This window comes from Malaclemys terrapin, chromosome 5, assembly GCF_027887155.1.
Source record: "Malaclemys terrapin pileata isolate rMalTer1 chromosome 5, rMalTer1.hap1, whole genome shotgun sequence".
In the NCBI taxonomy this organism is placed as follows: Eukaryota; Metazoa; Chordata; order Testudines; family Emydidae; genus Malaclemys; species Malaclemys terrapin.
This window is the reverse complement of record NC_071509.1, coordinates 21,472,384-21,494,648: the sequence shown is the minus strand read 5'-3', so window position 1 is coordinate 21,494,648 and position 22,265 is coordinate 21,472,384. Positions and strand designations below refer to the sequence as shown.

The 22,265-nt window shown below is 43.0% G+C and overlaps 1 protein-coding gene across 3 annotated transcripts in view; it reads right to left on the bottom strand.

Moving 5' to 3' along the window:
* The window catches only part of DOK7 (docking protein 7), a 93,803-nt gene that overhangs the window by 67,987 nt on the left and 3,551 nt on the right, over positions 1-22,265 (bottom strand). For all 3 annotated transcript variants that reach the window (XM_054031010.1, XM_054031009.1, XM_054031011.1), the window contains exons 3-4: positions 17,125-17,355; positions 11,958-12,158 (exon numbers count right to left, since the gene is read on the bottom strand). In XM_054031010.1, coding sequence (XP_053886985.1) covers positions 11,958-12,158; positions 17,125-17,355 — 432 coding nt within the window. The remainder of the gene's footprint in view (positions 1-11,957; positions 12,159-17,124; positions 17,356-22,265) is intronic.

Below are 22,265 nucleotides of genomic sequence, written 5' to 3'. Positions count from 1 at the left end.
CCAATTTAACTAAGAGCAGAACCTGACCTATTATTTTCAAACAGGTCAGGACTTGGTCCACAAAGAGTTATTTTTCTGCAGAGTACTGTAAGCTAAGGAATATTTTACCCATTTTCCTGCATACCCAAACTACTCGTATCAGTTCTGTGTGCCTATTATTAACAGAATGTAAGGTGATCCCATGAGTTGTCATCAGATCTTTACCCTTCATTCTGTTCTAGTACTTTGCTTTCCATTCATTAAGAATAGCACTCAGCAAACTTAGAATAAGAATCCTAAATAAGTAAATAAATAAGCAAGCTTTGAGCTGTGTGTTGTGTGGCAGGCTGGATAGCTCAGGGATTGCTAGTGCCATACAGAATCCTTTATTTCTAGATTGCCAGTATAAATCCAGCTCAGGTCAGACATGACCAAAAAATTATCTTCTGTTGCTGGTTTTTTGCTGCTCTCAGTCCAGTTCCCAGTGGACAAGTGTCCACATCAGAAAGGGCTTTGTCATGACTGACCACCTCAGCAGAGACAACAATGACTGAACAGGCATCAAGACTGAACTATTATATGCACCACCCTAAAGTGTTCCTGCAAGTTGGATTTGAGACACACTAGAAGGGCAACGTGTGGAAGCTTGTGCCCTGCAGTGCGGATAAACAGAAGATTTCAGCCATTATCCTCCCTGTGACACAGGCCCGTAATCTGGGCATAATCTTTGACTCGGCCCTCTTTAGACTCTTCCAGCCTGTATGTAAATCCTGTCACCTCTTGCCACAGAACATGCTCTTGTCCAAGCCCTCATCATCTCCTACCACAGCTACTGTCATTTCCTTCTTTCTGGCCTTGCCTCCTCCTTCCTTGCCCCACTCAAGTCCATTCAAAATACTGCTGCTAGAATCATCTTCCTGACTTATTGCTCTGGGATGCCATCCCTGTTAGTGCCCTTCCATGGTCGCCCACTTCCCCATCACAATAAACAAAACACCTCTGTATTCATCTTCAAGGCCCTTCATCTTATAGTGCCATACTGCCTATGAGATCTGGTATTCTATGGCAACATCGTCCTCCATCTTTGTTCAACAGCAGCCTTTATGAGCTGTTAGTGCACATCTTGCTTAAGCACTTTTGTGTTTTCACCCATGCTGCGCCTTACATACGGGAAACAATTTCTGTCAAGTTGTCACCTTGTCCTCCTTCAAGTCCCTTTGCCATGATGCCTACAAACCATTGCGGCCTGACCACATTTGGACAGGCTTCTATGCATGGATCCTTGTAAGTGTGGACACAAGCTTGCCTTCTGCCCTCTTCCCACGCCCTCCTCCCACCTCTACCCCCCGCAATTAGCAGAAGCTTTGGTGGAGGTTCCTACTGCCTACCCACCAAACACTCCTTCCACTGCCATGCAGGAGTACAACAGGGCTTCCATGACATGGAGGGCCTTCTGAAAGGGGGATAACTTCCACCAAATTGCATAAAATTGGACTCAACCTAAAACTTAATTTAAAAATAGATCAATTCCTACCTGCGCTCCTGAGGGCTCCGATACAACAGCTACTAAACAGACTTATGACTTTACTGGAAGTAAAAGCAATGAATTCAGAGACCCAGTGAGAGAAAAACAGAAAGACAATCATGTTGGCTTCTGCAGCAAAATAAATATCGATCTATCTAGGTTCTCTTATGTGCCTTTTCACAATACTGTTTGATCCCCACCCTTAAAAAGAAGTGACAACAGTGACCTCTGTCTCTTGCTTTACCAATTAAAACTAGATTGACAATAAGGAAAATAGTAGTTTCTGAGTCCTGGTAAGATGCTACATGGTGGATAGATGGACTTCCGGTGTGCTTTTAAATGTTAAATATGTATATGCAGGTGACTACTACTTATTTATTTCTAGTGTGTTAAATTTCTAATTGAGAAGTTCTCTGCTACTAGAAATTATACAGCTCAGTCGTGCATTGGAACAGAGTTCACTGCACAAGCATTTGGAAGCTCAGGAATATGCGGTATGCATCACTGTAATACCGTGCAGCTGTTTACTAGATTGAAGAGCTCTCTCTTCGTGGGTAAGGGACTTAGTGGAAAGCAGCCTGCAACCAATCATGCAAGACTGAAACACTAAGCCATTCGTTAGTGACAGTTGGCAGTATGATACTGTACAATCAGTCCTCAAATGTTAAAGAGAAATTACGATAGGGAAACCGGTGGTGAAACTAAATAATATCTTGCTGAACTTTGCTTAGTGTTTTTTTAATTCTACATAAAAAACCCCACAGAAGTTGATCTGTAATTATACTGTGGAATGGTATGCACCGGCAAACTATTTACATGGAACCCCAGAACAAGTAAGACTCTGCATGTCTGTCTGTGTAGGAGGAAGGTTCATAGTTTTCAGTGAGTTTACTACACATGAAAAGTGCCATGTAGACAATCCTGTGGACCGAAGTCCACAGAAAAAGTACTACACAGCAGCAATGCAAGTTTCTTCACACTTTCCCATCAATGTGCCTTAATCCTGACCTTGAAGGACCCCCTGTAGAGATGAGATAGCTCAGTCAGGCCTTGTCCTCTTTTTTGAAACTGCATCCATTAAGAATAGGATAGTCAGCTTAACCCAGTTTACCTATCCTAGACTTGCATGAAACCTCCAGGGCCCAGTTTGCAAAGGGCTAGCCATGGTAAAAATGGTTGGCATGGAGACTTTACACAAACCAGAACTGCCCAGAAAAGTCTTCTGCCATTACACACAATCTATGCCTCAATGATCCCCTCCTTATCATTTGTCTTCAAGAAAAGGCCCAGTGACCTCCCCATGCAGAGCTCCACTGATTAAATGGCCCCCTCTGCTCTCCCTTGGGCTTCATGGGGGTGCCAGCAGGTTTTTCAAGAGGCACCCACTGTAGTGGAGAAGCTAGAAAGCACCCACTTCCCTGTCCCCAAAATGTCAGTGAGATCACGGAAAACACTCCTGCTCCCATTGCCAGCCAGCTGCATACACCCTAGCACAGTAGCTGGCATCGTCTTAAGGGTTCTCCTCCTAGGAGATGCACTTGTGGGGAAGGTAGGGCAGCTTCAGACCAGGCTTAGGAACATTTTCTCAGTCTTGGACTGAAGTACACAAATGTAATAGAACCTGAGCCCAGGCTGAATCTCAGTGGCTTTTTGCGCATCCTACATGAATTTTTCACAGCACCCTCTAAATCAAAAAATCTCGAAGTAAAGGGTAACAATTTGTGGTCACTACAAATCTACACTATATTTGAACCAGTCATTACCAACCATGTGAGCAATTCATTCCCTAGATAATTCTTTCAATTTATTTTTAGCCAAAACACATTTACAAAAAAATGTTGTGCGTATTGTGCATACAATATCCCTGGCCTGAATGTACACTTTTTTGCAGCTACTGGAAACAGAACAAGAAAGTACTTTCCAATCTCTGAAATTGTAGTACAAAAATAGTGCTGTTAAGGGTAAAAGAATCAGAAATTAAGGTAAACTTGGGTTGGGTGGATGTTTTGTTTTGCAACTTTAAGAATAATCAGTTACTCCCATGGAAATGCTGTTTGATTTAAAATATATTGGCAGCATATTCTTAAATATTGTCCCACCTATCTGAACTGGGCTTGTAAATCTTCTTCATGCTGGCAATTTAGTTGTGCTAAAGTGGAACGTGTTCAAACTCCTACCTGAATCAATAATTATCATCAAAGTACATTTGTTTTAGGTTCTTCTATAGCACCTGCCAGCACAGGTTATTAGTGCCTTACCTATATTGATCAATTTATCTTCACCAGGGGAAAATATTAGGAGGAAGCAAGGCACAGTCTCTGTGGTAATATTCAGACCCTCTGTGTCTCATGGTTTTAAAAAAAAAAGTTGGCGGAGAGAAGGATAGCTCAGTGGTTTGAGCATTGGCGCTGCTAAACCCAGCGTTATGAGTTCAATCCTTGAGGGGACCATTTAGGGATTTTGTTGGGGATTGGCCCTGCTTTGAGCAGGGGGTTGGACTAGATGACCTCCTGAGGTCCCTTCCAATCCTGCTATTCTATGATTCAGTAACATCCAGAAATGAACTCTGTTCTCCTGAAAGCCAGTCCAGTGCTTTAACCGCATGACCATCTCCTCCTCCTCCTAATAATGAATATGTTCTTGTGGAATCTATTAATAAAATCTTAAACTCGTTCTGACTGGGGAGGAAGAGTGATAGTCTCAGGGAATAATGATGGATTAACATAAAGCAAGACTACTTTAGAAGACTCTACATAACAAAGAGCACCATTGTTACGATGACCTAACAACCAGTATTAGAATGTAGGACTTATCACAGTAACTCAAATAAAAACACACTTCCCAATACTCTACATAAGGTTTTGGAGTTTATGGAGGTTTTGGAGAACCTAGGCAGCCAACTTGTGCAAATATATGCTTTCAGCTCTTTTTGTAACCAGATTTCTTGTGTCTATAAAATTAATACGTCCCTTTAACTGGTGGTCTTCATTAAATAGCCCAGATTTGATAGTACAGGACAGTAAAGAAGAATAAGGGATGAGGAGATGGGAGAGTTAAATATATGCATGAGGATGCGCTCTTCTGTGCCACAATTTTTTCTGCAACAATCGATTAGAATAACATTCTACTTAGGTACTGATTCAGAAAAGCATCCCTATTTGGGACAGCTCTTAAGCAAATTCTTAACTGAGACTTAAAATTAAGCACATGCTTAAATGCTGTTGTGTATAGGGATGTACACAAGTGCTGTCCTGAACCAGGGTCTCACTCTGCAATTAGACACCCATGGATGGCCCATGCTAACTGACTTGGTTCACAGGGTGACCAGATGAGAGACATGAAATACTGGGACACGGGGGGACAGGGAGGTCATTGCCGGAGAAAAAAAAAAAAAAAAGCCGCCGGAGCATAGGAAAAATTGGTGGGGGCTGAGCACCCACCGGCAGCTCCCCACCTCCCACTGCACCAGCTTACCTCCGCCTCCCGAGTGGGCTGCCACGTCCTGCTACTCCTCCCTCCAAGCGCTTGCACCACCATACAGCTGATTCGCGCAAGCCTGGGAGGGAGGGGGGAGAAGGAGGAATGTGGTGTGCTTGGGGAAGAGGCGGGGCCAGGGCAGGGATTTGGGGAGGGATCCAATGGGGCAAGGAGGGGCCAGACACAAGCCCCCTCCGCCTGTGCGCCAGGGTGCAAAATATCGAGAATTTGCATCCCGACTGAATATCCATCGGAACGCGGGACAAACAAGTAAATATCGGAACAGTCCCGATAAAATCCGGACGTCTGGTCACCCTAGTTTAATTGCAGCATAAACATTTAGGTTCAGGCTGCAGCCTGAGCTCTGGGACCCTCCCCCCTCACAGAGTCCCAGAGCGTGGGCTCTAGCCGAAGCCCAAATGTCTACACTGCAATTAAACAGCCCCTTAGTCCAAGCTTCACAAGCCCGAGTTTTTAATTCGGTATAGGCATACGTTGATAATGTTTTGAATGTTGCTAATTGCGAATTATATAAATATGAAACATTTTGGTGCAACTTATAACAAATAAATGCACACGTTCTTGCTCTTCTGTAGCACATGTACGACTTGCAGACGATGGCACATCTTTCAATGGGAATTGTGGGCATTCAGGACCTGAATATATCAGCTGCACACTCTTGATCATAGATTAGTGCCCCGCTTCCCACCCCCAGCAGCAAAAACACCAAAATAGAAATATATGCAAATGTTACTTTTAAAAATAAAAATGAAAAAAAGTCTACAGGGTTCTTCTTAGCCTGGTCTCAGAATATTCCCACTGATTATTTTCCAACATATTCAATAAACATGGATACTGCTCATAGCACTCTCTGCATCAGATGACATACTGCACATTCAGTTACACCTATAAAACTCATACTACATTATGGCTAATATATACTTTGTGGGTTTTTTTAAACATGGATTACAGAGCCATAGCAACACCAACATTCATAACACCAGACATTGATAAATAGTTGACGACCATCCAGAAGTCAGACACTTCACCTGCACAGACTTAACCATGTGTTTAAAGACCATTTTAATCAACATCATATCAAGACATACAGCACGTCTTCCTGGGTCTGTGAAAATGCCCCATTCAATAAGAGATAGCAGGCCTGTTTCTTTTCTTACTGATAACAGTTTTACGCTAACTTCAGTGGCAATACTCCTGATTTACCCTGTGTACGTGAGAGGAATATCAAGCCCTTCGTGTATCCTAGGATACTTAAGTAGCTAAACGTATAAACGCCTATCATTAAACTAAAACATTATTTACTATGTGCGATAGACCCTCAATAATCAGCACTTTGTTAACTTTGCAAAAAAATGGGAGATCTATCCTATCCCTTTCTTTTGAAAGACTGAAGAGATGATGTAGCAAATTCTGTATTGCTAAAATGTCATTCTTGCAAAATAAACTACAGCACATTTACTTGTACTGTATGAAGTATACACATAAAACTAAACTTCAATTGACAAAATAGAACATATTACATTTGAGATGCTTTACATCCTTGAGTTTTATCATTTTTATTTTGTTCACTAATTTTCACCATTCAATAATGTGAATTAGTAAGTCTGTATTTTATTGACTAAAGCAATAGTGCATGAAATATATATACCAAGATTCTTGATTAATAACATCTCCTCATTAAAAAGAAATGTCTAAGCACCTCCTATATATCTTTAGTAATATACAATGACATTAATATACACTCATTATTCACTACAAGAAAAAACACTATATTTGCTAGTTCCTACACAATATATTTAATAAAGTGAAAAATACAAAACTTGTAAGGTCTATATACACTTACACAATCATGTTTCAACATCAGCATATTAAATAACATCACACAGATCAATCACTCTAACTCTATCCTTTTCTATCAGCACATCACACTGAGAAAATGCATAGAACTCTCAAGTAACATACCTTGGGACTATATTCCTTTCCAAATTGTAACTACAGATTATTAATACAATATAGATAATGAACAGTATATATCCATTTCCATTAGAGAACGTAACAAGGGGGAAGGTTAAGGCTGGCTGGGTACTACAGATCAGGTATTGGAGTGGATTATATGGAACTGGCTGGTTCAATTATCTATTCATTTCTAGTCTTTCTAATGTTTAGGTGAGTATTTCTTACAGGTATATAATTTTTGTGAAGAAAGTGTAATTTAGGGGTAGCGAGGGCAGTGTAGCTGGACTCTGCTAAACACATTTTCGCCCTTTACTCTTTTATAACGGCTTGTGAATAGTCAGTTTCAGTTAACTTTATGAGAGCATGTGTATGGACCAAATCCCACCCTGAGGTGTCTAGGTGCCAAGGTTCCCCAGACAGCAGAACTCAAGCAGTTCCACTGCCAGAGGTGGGACGGTGGCAATTTGGGAAAGCCACACAAGAAGTGCATACCCTCTACATGGCATAGATCTTAGCTCCATGGGGCCTCTTTGTGAAGAAGTGTGCAGGGAGCATTCAGAGGCAGACACAGTTGAGCCAAGCATGGGACTGAGACAGAAGATCTACAGCTACCTTACAGTCCTTTGCCTTCACCCCACAGAGGGGGCTGCAGGGCCTAATAGTGTTATCTGGGTGGAAAAGCCTCTATAGGATATTGGTGCTGCCACTCTATGGCCTTTAGGAGTGAATTTCTCCCCACCCTCCCTGGGGAGCTCATCAGTGACCAGTCAACTCCTCCTGCTGAACATCAATGACCGGATTGTCCCCTAACTTAGTGGTTGAGAATCCCTGCCCTAACTGAAGGGACATTCACTATTCCTTACAGAGTTGCACTCTGTGAACACTTCATGTCCTTGTATGTCCTCTTGTAGCCATGTTACACAATGAGGTGGTTTGACCGCAGTAGTACACAGCACCATGGCATAAATTTACTGGCCTGCTGTGAGACAACCATCACAACTGCCTTCCCCAAAGTACCCAACTCCTGCAATGAACCATGCATTTCCCAGATGTCTTGGCTCAGTCAGGGCAGCCAATGAAGAAACATCCTTCCAGAGCTGGATGGCTGTTAAGTTAGCATATTTCATTTTGGTCTTCAATTACCCCTAACATTTCTACTGTCAAGAAAGAAAACTAAAAATGGAATTGCATCCAGTCATTCTCTTCTCATGTACACTAAGTAGCAGTAAATCTCTCTGCTTTACACCCGCGGTAATAACATTCTCCTCTTCTCAGCTAAGCAAAGCACTAAACAAATGAACCTTTTAAACAGTGCAGATTTCAGATACATTTTCAGTGGTTACTGAAACTCTCCCTGGGAAAGGGAGGGGAAGGCACCAGAGAGAAGTGTTGAGGTTTTGTTTGTTATGGGCACAGAGGCCTGGACTTCATATTAGTTTTCTATTTGCCAGTAAGGTACAAAAACTGCCATTTTCACTTTTGAGAAATTTCAGGAAACCGTTAGTTTTTTTCCAATGAAAGTTGCTAAAACAAAACACTCTGAAGCCAACATGTTCCAATTGCAACATCCCACAAACCACAGAACTGCTCATCAAGACAACATTTAAAGCCCCCATTGCTCAGAGAGGGAAGGAGAATGTCTTCTCCTGAGGCATCTGTTTGAAGAGTCAGGGAAAAAATTGAAGCCAAAGCATCGCAACACTTTTGTACCATTTATCTAGTACAAATCACAGCACTTCTTATCTCCAAGAGAGCCTCAGTTCTAAGTGAATACAGTACTCAGTTCAAACAGTGAAATGATATACTGTCTCCTTTGAGGTGCTTAAGTTAATAAATATTAATACTTGATTTAATCTACCAATCTGTTACTAAATTTATTTAAAGGTTGCTTGGCATTTCCATGATAATTCCCTACCGTGTGGGGATGAGGAGCTAAATATTGCAGCTGTTTCAGATTTCATCGGTTCAAAACTTGGTACTCTGTACAAATTGTCAGGAATCAGCAACAGCTTCTAAAGGACTTTTCACTCAGTTTTAGATGCTTGTGCATAAACCCTACACGGTAAACTGCTCCATTCAAAACCTAAATACATTTAGCATTTTCAGCTAGTAACTAAGGGCCACATTTTCTAACGTGGACTCTGAAATTACTCCTGCAGTACAGCATACACATCTGTTTAAACACACAACCGTAAATTGCATATAAACAGTTTTTTTCACATGCAAATCAAGTAGCTGCACCTCTGACTTCATGATCTGAAAGTGAAAATGGATATGCACATAACTGACAAGCACAGCTCCAAAGTTTGCTTTTGAAAATGTGATGCTAAAGGACTGCTAGGATTTGGCATCCTGAAAAATTATATTCGAGTGATTGATGTAATTTTGATCAACTGCTAGATTTGAATGGATAGATTGATATGACAGTTTAGTTTAGTAAAATAAATGATACACTGAGACTTGGTTCCAGTGGTGGATTAATGTACAGGCACACGGGGCCCATGTCACAGGGCCCCAGCAAATCTGGGGCCTCCAGCAGGAGCACCGGAACCTGGGTAGAAGTGGGGGGGGAGCCACCAGCAATGGTATTGTAGCCCCGCTCCCTGCTCCTCCTCTTCCCTCTGAGGCTCTGCCCCCGGTCCAGGCCAGAGGCTGGAGCCGCCCAGAAAGCACAGGCCGCTGTGAGGAGCCCCTGGCCCGTGTCTCCACCACCCAGGCAGCTGGAGGATGCAGGGCTTCCCACAGTGGCCCAGGCTCCCAGGGTGGCTCTTACCACAGCCCAACTCTGCCGGTCTCCAGCCTGACCAGGGGGCAGGGCCTCAAGGAGGAGGAGGAGCAGGAGCAGGGCCCCATGGTGAGGGGGGGCTAAGGGCCACATCAGGCCCCCCACCAGGAAGAGGCTGGCGCTGCTAGTAGGGGCTGCACTTCACAGTGCCCATCTCAGGCATTGGCACCCTAACATCAGGCTTGTCTGGTTATGTGGACTCTCTCCTCAGACCCTACGCTACCAGCACTCCCAGCTATCTTCGAGACATCACTGACTTCCTGAGGAAACTACAATCCATCAGTGATCTTCCAGAAAACACCATCCTGGCCACTATGGATGTAGAAGCCCTCTACACCAATATTCCACACAAAGATGGACTACAAGCTATCAGGAACAGTATCCCCGATAATGTCACAGCTAACCTGGTGGCTGAACTTTGTGACTTTGTCCTCACCCACAACTATTTCACATTTGGGGACAATATATACCTTCAAGTCAGCAGCACTGCTATGGGTACCCGCATGGCCCCACAGTATGCCAACATTTTTATGGCTGACTTAGAACAACGCTTCCTTAGCTCTCATCCCCTAACGCCCCTACTCTACTTGCGCTACACTGATGACATCTTCATCATCTGGACCCATGGAAAAGAAGCCCTTGAGGAATTCCACCGTGATTTCAATAATTTCCATCCCACCATCAACCTCAGCCTAGATCAATCCACACAAGCGGTCCATTTCCTGGACACTACTGTGCTAATAAGCGATGGTCACATAAATACCACCCTATACCGGAAACCTACTGACCGCTATACTTACCTACATGCCTCCAGCTTCCATCCAGGACACACCACACGATCCATTGTCTACAGCCAAGCTCTAAGATATAACCGCATTTGCTCCAATCCCTCGGATAGAGACAAGCACCTACAAGATCTCTATCAAGCATTCTTAAAACTACAATACCCACCTGCTGAAGTGAAAAAACAGATTGACAGAGCCAGACGAGTACCCAGAAGTCACCTCCTACAAGACAGGCCCAACAAAGAAAATAACAGAACACCACTAGCTGTCACCTTCAGCCCCCAACTAAAACCTCTCCAGCGCATCATCAGATATCTACAACCTATCCTGAAAGATGATCCTTTACTCTCACAGATCTTGGGAGACAGACCTGTCCTCGCTTACAGACAACCTCCCAACCCCCCTAAAGAAAATACTCACCAGCAACCACACATCACTGAACAAAAACACTGACCCAGGAACCTATCCTTGAAACAAAGCCCGATGCCAACTCTGTCCACATATCTATTCAAGTGACATCATCATAGGACCTAATCACATCAGCCATACCATCAGGGGCTCGTTCACCTGCACATCTACCAATGTGATATATGCCATCATGTGCCAGCAATGCCCCTCTGCCATGTACATTGGCCAAACCGGACAGTCTCTACGCAAAAGAATTAATGGACACAAATCTGACATCAGGAATCATAATACTCAAAAACCAGTGGGAGAACACTTTAACATGTCTGGCCATTCAATGACAGACCTGCGGGTGGCTATCTTACAACAGAAAAACTTCAAAAACAGACTCCAACGAGAGACTGCTGAGCTGGAATTGATATGCAAACTAGATACAATCAACTTAGGATTGAATAAGGACTGGGAATGGCTGAGCCATTACAAACATTGAATCTATCTCCCCTTGTAAGTATTCTCACACTTCTTATCAAACTGTCTGTACTGGGCTATCTTGATTATCACTTCAAAAGTTTTTTTCTCTTACTTAATTGGCCTCTCAGAGTTGGTAAGACAACTCCCACCTGTTTATGCTCTCTGTATGTGTGTATATATATCTCCTCAATATTTATTCCACTCTATATGCATCCGAAGAAGTGGGCTGTAGTCCACGAAAGCTTATGCTCTAATAAATTTGTTAGTCTCTAAGGTGCCACAAGTACTCCTGTTCTTTTTACCTTCCAGAAAGACATCCAGCAATATTCACGCAGCATCCATCACACCAATACTATTTTTGTCTGCATAACAGTGCTCAGTCCTGCAGCTTCTTGCACACATGAACAGTCCCACTGAAGTCAATGGGACTACTCATACAAGAAGAGCTTCAGGATTAGGTCCCTAAATTGCACATTAACCAGACTGGTATTTATTTATCTACAAATACATTTTAAAAAACTAGAACTAGAAGACAGTTTCCATTCGTACTTACAGAAGCCGCACCTGGTGCCCCCTTCAAAGATGAATCCATTAGGGACCGCTCCATATCGGCGCAAATCCGAGAGCTTCCATTGCCCCATGACCGTGGGTGGAAGGTCTTTTACAAGGACTAGAATGTCATTGCAGAAGTGAAGAGTAGCCGGTCCACTCTCCAACTTAGTGCCAGGTGCTACAGCAACATGAAACCTATGAACTTAGGGGGCAAAAAAAATACAAATAAACCAATTAATTATGGTAGCAAACAGAAAAAAAGGCAAGCATGTTTGTAACAGAAACCAGTTTATTTAATAGTACTGTGTAGACTGAGCCCTAGCTACTATGCCATTTGGATCTACCATTATCAGATAAGGAACTCAGAGCATTTTTTCCCCCTCTAATAGTTCTAGGTAGCACCCAGATAGCTTGGCAACGGCAGTAGGGTAGCCAGCCCTCCAGGATTGGCCTGGAGTCTCCAGGAATTAAAGATTAATCTTTAATTAAAGATTAATTAAAGATTATGTCATGTGATTAAATCCCCAGGAATAAGTCCAACCAAAACTGGCAACCGATCAGTTGCACAGGTATTAGGCCAATTTAGCTTTTGGAGTAATGCATTCAGGCCGTAAGCCATAGTTCAGCAACATGACCGACTAGAGACAGCTTTTCCCAAACATCCTTAAAGGGTGATACGTTCCTCAGTGGTTTTGTTTCCTACCCCTATTGCCTTGCCCGAATGATTCGCCTCATGTTTAACCATCAGGACCTGAGGACAAATATATTCATCCCCAGATAACTGAACTCCAATAGGGAGCAGAATCATCCAAAATCTTGACCACACACTATTCCTCAATTTCATTGATTGCTCAACTCTTTGCTGCATATCCCCCCACCTCCTTTATCCTCCTTCTTCAAAATGAACCCTCCTCCGCCATGTCAGGCCTCCATAGGCACTTGCATGGCTGCTGAAATCGGAGGGTGTGAATGGAGGGTCTCACTTTGACACTTCCTGCTCTCACCCTCCGGCCTGCTCTTTAGAAAGGAGCCACTGAGGGTTGACCACTCTCTGGCTGTTCTGAGTTGCTCTGATGTTTCCTAGGCTGAAGGCGGGACTAGAAGCTGACTAAGCAGGAGGATACCCCAAGAACTAAATAGGGGTTCACTTTATGCAGGGGCTCCTACCCATCCTATTCTCCCAACAGTCACAGACTCTCCTCCCCACAGGTACTATCCATGTGGTTCAGTAGACAGGACAGCAGGCTAGGTTCTATTCCCAGCTATGCCACTGACTCACTGCCACCTTTGACAAGTCGTCCCCAATCTCAGTGTCTTGGTTTCCCTACCTGTAAAATGGGGATAATGACGCCTACCCGTTTTTGTGAAGCACTTCGGGATCTATGGATGAAAGGCGCTGATTACTATTGTTATTGTTGTATCCCAGGAAGTTAGCTGATTCTCAAGTGACAGACACCTGGAAACTGACCAACTTCCTAAGGATTACCTTGATCTAAAGTATTACTACGTATTTAAAATGTATATTTATTTCCTCTGCATCACAGGCACACACTAAACCCAAAAGCTGCCTATTCATCACTAAAATCCACAGGATAGCACTAAAGAACCAATTCTTAGAACTATTCTTCCCTTCCCCTTGACTAGATTTTCTCACCTTTAAAATGTCAGGAGATTTAACGGCATCTGATCTTTGCTTCTCATATAAGTATTCTGCTGTATTCTAGCTAAAAAGCAACAAAGAGTTCTGTGGCACCTTAAAGACTAACAGATGTATTGGAGCATAAGCTTTTGTGGGTGAAGGCCCACTTCGTCAGACGCATGTAATGGAAATTTCCAGAGGCAAGTATAAATATGCTGACAAGAATCAGTCTGGAGATAATGAGGTTAGTTCAATCAGGGAGGATGAGGCCCTCTTCTAGCAGTTGAGGTGTGAACACCAAGGGAGGAGAAACTGCTCTTGTAGTTGGCTAGCCATTCACAGTCTTTGTTTAATCCTGATCTGATTGTGTCAAGTTTGCAAATGAACTGAAGCTCAGCAGTTTCTCTTTGAAGTCTGGTCCTGAAGTTTTTTTGCTGTAAGATGGCTACACAATAGCAGATGTAAAGGTAGCCATCTTCATTTGATAACTTCCCTAAGGTCTTAACAGAATTAGCCACAAAGTAATTCAAGAGAAATGTAAAAGGAAGCCAGAGAGAGAACTCACCATACCGCTACTTATGGCCTGGCCCCGAAACACTGCTGGGGAACAAATCTACATTCAGGTGATGTTGCTTGTCCGCTGTGTGATTATGTAACACCACTTATTTAGAAAAATCCAATACACTACCAAGTGAAACCAAATCATCACTGATTATAGAACGTTCCTTGTTCAGTCTTACATCAACTTAGACATCCCTTGGAGGTTACTTCTGTTTGTACAAGATGGAGCTTTGTAAGTAGCCCTAGGTTAGAGGCTACCAGACAGTGAGCTTAGTGGTTCTGTTCCACCGCATCTAAATGATGAACAGGGTAACAAATGGTTGCAAACTCCAATGCCTGCATAAATCAAAGATCTGCAGCTAGAGTTCCAGAATCACCCCTAAAATGTGCCAAGTCAACACCTAGATTTAAGCACCCCAAAATTTGAGGAAAGTTTAGATCTGGATAGAAACTTTGTGGTATAAGCCCAGCTCTGATGTAGCTGTAGAAAGCAGCAGTTTTTCCTACCTGAAATATAACCTTTTCAGTGTAGTCCCCAAATCTCCACTCCCACTCTACACAGAAATACAGAACCTGCTCAGTTATACTTAGGATCCTCTGTTGAGATGTGTCTGCATTCCTTATTTCCTTTAACATCTCTATGCCCTTAGTCCTTCTGTGACCTCCTGTCCATCAACATCCCTGACATCTCTGCACCCGTAGGCTTACTCTCTCATTTTCCTCAGTTTTATAGTTGACTCCCCTAATACCACTGGATCCTCTAACCCTGACTCTCTTGCCTCTCTCTCCCACCATCCATCTCACTAACCCTCTCTGTATCTATTCGCTCTGCAAAACACTTCTGGAAGAAACCCTCTACTCCAAGTTCACCCACTCCTCCTTCTGTTCTGCCATCTTCCTTGAAAAATAGCTCCACTTCTCCTCCCTAATGGCATTCCATACCTATAACCCCCAATGCTCATTTGCCACCTTTTACTGCCCCTTCAAGTCCTTAACCACCATCCTTAAATTCATAGATTCAAAGGCCAGAAGGGACCCCTCTGACTATGTAGTCTGACCTCCTGCATAACACAGGCCATATTACCTCCCCCTCAGCCCAGGAGCTTGTCGACTTCAAGGAGAAAATTGTCAGGTTCTCATGTGAGTTTCCTCCATCCCTTCCTAATATCTTTTCCTCCTTTACCTCAGTCAGACTCTGAGGTCTCTTGCTCACTGTCTGTTTCCAACTCCTCCACCCCCCCTCCTAGTTTTGCCCCATGGCATACAAGCACATTTTTTTATCCCCATCTTCAAAGAACCAAACCCCAAACAACTACTGTCCCATTTCCCTAGTTTCCTTCACATCTAAACCGAATGGACGGTGTACATCCACTGCCTTAACTCCCTCTCCTCTAAATCCCTCCTGAATTGCCTCCTGTCTTGCTTCTGCACTCTGTGCTCCATTGAAACTGTTCTCTCCAATATCTCCAAAGAGCTTTTCCTGATCAAGTTTTACATATCCATTCGGTCCTTTCAATAAGCCCTGTCCTTCACTCTGCCAACTGTGCCAACCTTCACGCCTCTCCAGTTCTTTCCCCCACTCCCATCTCCATGCCTTCCACACTGCCCCCTATGCCTGAAACAACTTCTCTATCCTGATATAGTTGGTTCCCCCTACACCTCATTCAAGTCCTTCTTAAAGGCTCACTTATACCACACACACCCCCCAGGCACACAAACTTATATCACATGTTTTCCCCACCCCAACACTGCATTAGAGTGAGATCAGACAAACCAAACAAACCCTGCCAAGCTTGCACCCTCCTCCACCTTTCTCAGTGCATCTATTCTTATCTGCATTTGTCTTTTAGACCAGTGCTTCTCAAAGCCGGTCCACCGCTTGTGCAGGGAAAGCCCCTGGCGGTCCAGACCAGTTTGTTTACCTGCCACGTCTGCAGGTTCGGCCGATCACAGCTCCCATTGGCCGTGGTTCGCTGCTCCAGGCCAATGGGGGCTGCGTGAAGGGTGCCCAGCACATCCTTCGGCCCGCGCCGCTTCCCACAGCCCCCATTGGCCTGGAGCTGTGAACCGCAGCTAGTGGGAGCCATGATCAGCCGAACCTGCGGACGTGGCAGGTAAACAAACCGGCCTGGACCGCCAGGGGCTTTCCCTGCACAAGCAGCAGACCGGCTTTGAGAAGCACTGTTTTAGACCATAAGCTTCTCAGGGCAAGGGCTGTCTTTGTATAGTGACAAGCCCGTTGCCAACACTTAACAGGTGATAAACTATACATAAATAATAACGATGGTCAGTAATACTAAATATATGTCCTCATGCTTTACCAAACACTAAAAGCCAATTACCCTGGATTATCCCCATATAATAAATTCTCAGCCACTACAATGCATTTCAGAGCTACAGAACTGAAAATGAAGGACATACTAGAATAAAGCTAAACATACAGGTGAGAATGGCATCTTTACTGTGAGATTCTCTCATTACATGTACTTGAGAGGGGGTGTTCAGCAGCACTGCACATTATCTGGTCTTTTGGACAGAACTGGGGAGTGGGAGTCAGCCATTCCTGGGTTCTAATCATGGCTCTGCCACTCATAGTTTTTGTCCTCCCTGAGCACAAGGATTTGTCATGAATCCATGTGCTATAGACACAATTAAAAGCTAAAGCTGACAAACCCCTGACCTGAAGAGATAGGACTAGGGCCCTGGCCTCTCAGCTCCAAAAACCACAAGCCTTTAATATCTGAGCCAAAGAAGATAGTAGAAGCACGTTGACAGTTATTATCTTACTCTCTCTGTGGCACACCTCTAGTGGGCAGTACACACACGTTACACTGCACGTGACAGCTGATCTGGAGCTCACAAGGAATGAGGCTCTTTGCTCCAAGGCCAGCGACAATCTCGGCCCTTTCAACTAAGGCTTTGTTTGCGTTCTTTCCAAAAGAGAAGAATGTGACAAGACAAAGGTTACCTTCCCCCAAACTGTACCGAATCCGTACATCCCATGCATACATAGTTTCCTTGTTGTCAAATCCCAGCATCACGACTTGAGATAGACAGATGATAGCAAGTGTGTGATTTAAGCCCTCATAGGAGAGCCCAGGATCCAGGCCACAGATGTCTTCTAAGGTCACGCTGCTCCTCTCCTTATGTCCTTTGGCTCGCTCAGATTTATCCTTGTACACCAACATGACTAAACAATCTGAAAGAAGCAGAGCTGTCAGAGAACCTGATGCGTAACGGAACACAATTCTCAGTACTCAACTTGAGAAAACACTTTTGGCAACTGTGCCATAGGCTGGCTCAATTCAGTTTTCACTCTGTGGAGACTACTGAAAAAAATTGTAAGAAGTGAATATTCTCCAGGCTGTTTTTAAGGTGACTTAAGATAAGACAGGGAAGAATACTTTTTACAGATGAATGTGTCTCTCTGGAATTCTGCCTTTCAGCTTTATTTCCTGTCAAAACTATGCTTAAATCATGATTTTTAAAGTTATAATCTTACTTTTATAATGATGAACAAGAGTAAAGAATCTCTTCTGGATAATGCCAATAATGGATCAGGTAGAGAATCACTTAAATCTATGCCCTCTCATTTTTAGCTAGCATTCACACTCATATTTCCTTTCTTAGAATTCACTGTGTTCTGAAGTGTAGTATTTGATGTAGGGCCCAAATCCTGCAATTCCCTGTGTGTGAATGGACTGCTGAGCCTGGGCAGAGCCCCACTGACTTCAGGGGGCACCGTGCAGGCATATCAGTCCCCTCTTGCACAAGAAGTTGCAAGGTTTGGGCTTAAATTGTCTAAGTCAACATTTGATGCTTTATGTTCAATTTCTTTTTATTCATGGTGTCTGTGTGAGCCCCTGTAGGATGTGTCCAGGACTTGAATTATTTGCTTAAGATTTGACATTTCTGTTTTTATTTTGATGCTATTATACTGTTGGTATTCTTTTGATAACAGTAATTGTTACACTTTTTAAATTATGTTTTAAAATCTAGTCTCACTGTAAGTTCCATCATTATGACGGTCTTCCTCATCTCAGGCTATGCAGTGGTGCGACAGACTGTACACCCCTGTATTCACCCCTTGCGCACTACTGTAATAATCTTTGTATAAAGTATGCCTTGTGAGGTATCATTTGAAAACTTAATTTGCTGGTCATTACAGTCCTGGTAAAATATCTCTAGCAACACTCTATGTAAAGTTACAAGATTCCACTGTATGGTGTTACTAAAACATATTCCAAGTCTGGGGAGTGGTCAAACCAGTTCCTCAGAGACAAAAGGTGAGCTGATGCCTCAGGCCAGGTGTAAACAAGATCAATGGGCCATTACTTACTAAGGGTACGTCCAGACTACCTGCCGGATCGGCGGGTAGCGATAGATCTATCGGGGATCGATATATCGCATCTCGTCTAGACACAATATATCGATCCCCAAACGCGCTCCCATCGACTCCAGAACTCCACCAGGGCAAGCGGCGGTAGCGGAGTCGACGGGGGAGCCGCGGACGTCGATCCCGCGCCGTGAGGATGGGAAGTAAGTCGAAATAAGATACGCAACTTCAGCTACAGGAATAGCGTAGCTGAAGTCGATGTATCTTACATCAACCACCCACCCTACGCGCGCGCGCACACACACGCACACACACAGTGAAGACCAGGCCTAAATGGCCATTCTTTAGCAGGAAAGGGGACATGGGTGAAAAATCTACATTTTAGCAAAGAAACAGCATAGTATTCCCATCCACATAAACTTTTTGTCTCCTGAATCTCAGCTGGAGATGCTTCTCAAAGGAGGAAGAGGACTATAAAAAGAAAGGGGAGACATCCAAAGAGCACCCCCCCTCTGTCCATTGAGTCACTGCACCAGAAGGAACAAAGGAAGCAGCTGTTAAACAGAAGAAGGGGTCCTGGCCTAACAAGTTTGGCCAGTAAGACTGTTGAGAGCATGTGGTGGGGAAAACGTTTACTTTGAATTTAACATTGTTTGTTAAGTTAGGCATTAGTTGTGATTTATCTTTATTTTTCTTGTAACTATTTCTGATTTGTATGCCTCATTAATTGTAGTCACTTAAAATTCAGCTCTTTGTCGTTTTATCTAAACCAGAGTGTTTGAATTGAAGAGTTTGGGAAACTCCATTTGGGATAACAGGATTTGTGCATATCATTTGTATTATGTGAGCTTGTACTGTCCAGGAGAGAGCTGGGCAACACAAGACATACATTTCTGGGGAAATATCTGGGACTGGGGAGTGTGTTGCAGTATAGTTCAGGCTGGTAAAAACCAGGGTGCGACTGGCAGGCCTCAAGTGCACACAGACATAGCCTCTAGCAGTGGGATGGCCAGCTGTGATTGGAGCTGGAACAGGAACAAGCGTGGTCAGGAGCATACATCAGAGCTACCAGGCAGCAGGGTGTATCCCTGACAACTTAGTGACATTGAGTGGCTGCTTTCATTAGGAGCCTACCTACCTAGCTTGGGGTCACCTGATTAGACCCCAGCTTGTGGATTCACTGGACCCTTAGGACTCCCAGGTAATTACGTCTGATGACTCATCAGACTTAGGCTCCCGGATGACTCATCACACAAAGGCATCAACACCTTGCAGGGCTAACCTCTTCAAATCACTGCGGTAATTTACAGTGTGCAAGTGGGCAGCCCCACGGACATCAAGGGAGCTTTTTGTAGGCACATCAGCCCATCTATGCACTGTAAAGCGCAGGTCCAGGGCCTAAGTCAACTGAAATTCATGACCCTAGGATTAACACACATTAATGTACACATTTTGTATACTTTATAGACATGCATGCTGTTTTCCATGTGCTTCATGTCATAACCAGCAATTTCCTTAATTTCCTAAAATTAAGGTATTAAATATTAAAAGAGCTAGTGTTGACATCAGTAGTAAAAGTCGTACATCTTTGTGATGCTCTAAATTTAATGAAAAACATGTTTTTAACTTGATAGTGTAAAAAACCCCTACAACATTCCTTATCTATGTTACAAATAACACCATTATTGCCAACTCCATGCAGTCAAAATTCATGAATTAGGCCCCCAAACATGAAATTTTAAATATAACAGATTTTGGGTTCTTTTTGTTTGCTTTCTGGTTTCTGAAATTTTAGGCTATACTTGAGGAACACTTCCAAGCTTTTTCTCCACAACCATGAAATATACTTTAAAAAAGAAAAAGAAAATGAAAAAGAAAGAATGAGACATAATCATATGATTCCAGGAGCTACAGGTTCAAGAAAAATACCCAATATGATAAATCTCACAATAAAAACCAAAAAGTGAGCAAGACTGTAACACCATAGTTCATTAAAATGAAAAGGATTCTTTTTTTACAATTTTTTTTTTACTTTTCACTACTTATGAGATTCAAATTGTCACTCCCCGGTTTCTCAGACTAAATTTCCATTGACTTCATTAGGAATGTTGCCTGAGTGAGGGCTGCAAACTTAGGACAATATCATTCATTTATTATTTGCATTTCTTTCAGCTTTGACAGTGAAAACAGATGAGCCAGTAGTAACCTCTTTGTTCATGATCAGCGTCACTCTTATTGAGTTCTAGCAGAACACTGCAGTGTTTGAATTATAGACACTTCAGGGGGATATTTCTTTGTTTAAAAAAAAATCCAGTGGATCTTCTTTAATATCATAGAAACATTTGTTTTGGTTTTAAATTTTGTAAATTCTTCAGGTTTACAAAATGTAAAATTGGCAACAGTTTGTCCCAACAGTCTCTGGTGTGGAAATGGAAACAAACCCCAATCCTACAACCCAATTCTCATGGGCAGACTCCTAAGCCTGCTTGCAGTCCTGTTGACCCCTATGTGACATTAGTTCCAGGGTTAAAAGTGTCCAGGGTTTGTCTGCGCTATCAGAATGCAAGATGGGGGCCACTGTTATTAAGAAATATTATAGTTGCCATGTTGTCAACTTTTATTATTTGTTGCAGATGTTGCAGCCTGGACAGGAGCTCAGACTCTGAAGCTGGGCAGGGCCTCCAGAGCCTGAGCTGAAAATGCCATCAAGACTAAACACGGTAAAAGAGACAGTGAGAGACAAAAAGACATCTTTTAAAATTGGAAGTCAAATGCTACTGGAGAAAACAGAAAGGAGCATAAATTCTGGCAAGTTAAATGTAGAAGTATAATTAAGCAGCCCAAAAATAAATTTGAAGAACAATTAGCAAAAGAGTCAAAATCTAACACCAAAAAAATAGTAAGTACATAAGAAGCAGGGGCTACTGAATGATCGAGGTGCTAAAGCAGCACTCAAGGAAGACAAGATTGTTGCAAAGAAGCTAAATGAATTCTTTGCATCAGATTCTCATGCCTCCCTCAGCCATTCTTTTTAGGTGACAAATTGAGGACCTGTCCCTGGTTTAGGGATCTATAGAGGACATTTGGGAACAAACTGATAAAGTGAACAGCAATAAAACACCAGGACCAAATGGTATTCACCCAAGAGTTCTGCAGAACCACTATGATATGTAACCTATCACCCAAATCAGCCTCTGTACCAGATGACTAGAGAATAGCTAATGTAATGCTGATTTTTAAAAAAGCCTCCAGAGGCTATACTGGCAATTACAGACCAGTAAGCCTTAACTTCAGTACCAGGCAAATTAGTTGAAACAATAGTAAAGAACAGCATGATCAGAGACATAGATGAACACAGTATGTTGGGGAAGAGTCAATACTGCTCTAGTAAAGGAAATCATGCCTCACCAATCTACTAGAATTCTTTGAGGGGGTCATAAGTATGTGGACACGGGTGATCTGTTTGATGGAGTGTACTTGGACTTTCAGAAAACCTTCGGCAAGGTCCCTCACCAAAGCTCTTAAAAGTAAACAGTCATGAGACAAGGAAGGAAGGTTCTCTCATGGATCCGTAACTTATTAAAAGATCGGAAATTGGATAGGAATAAAGGATCAGTTTTCACAGTGGAGAGAGGTGAATAGCGGGGGTCACCCAAGAATCTGTACTGGGACCTGTACTGTTCAACATAGTCATAAATGATCTGGAAAAAAGGATAAACAGTGAGGTGGCAAGGTTTGCAGACAATACTAAGTCACTCAAGATAGTTAACTTC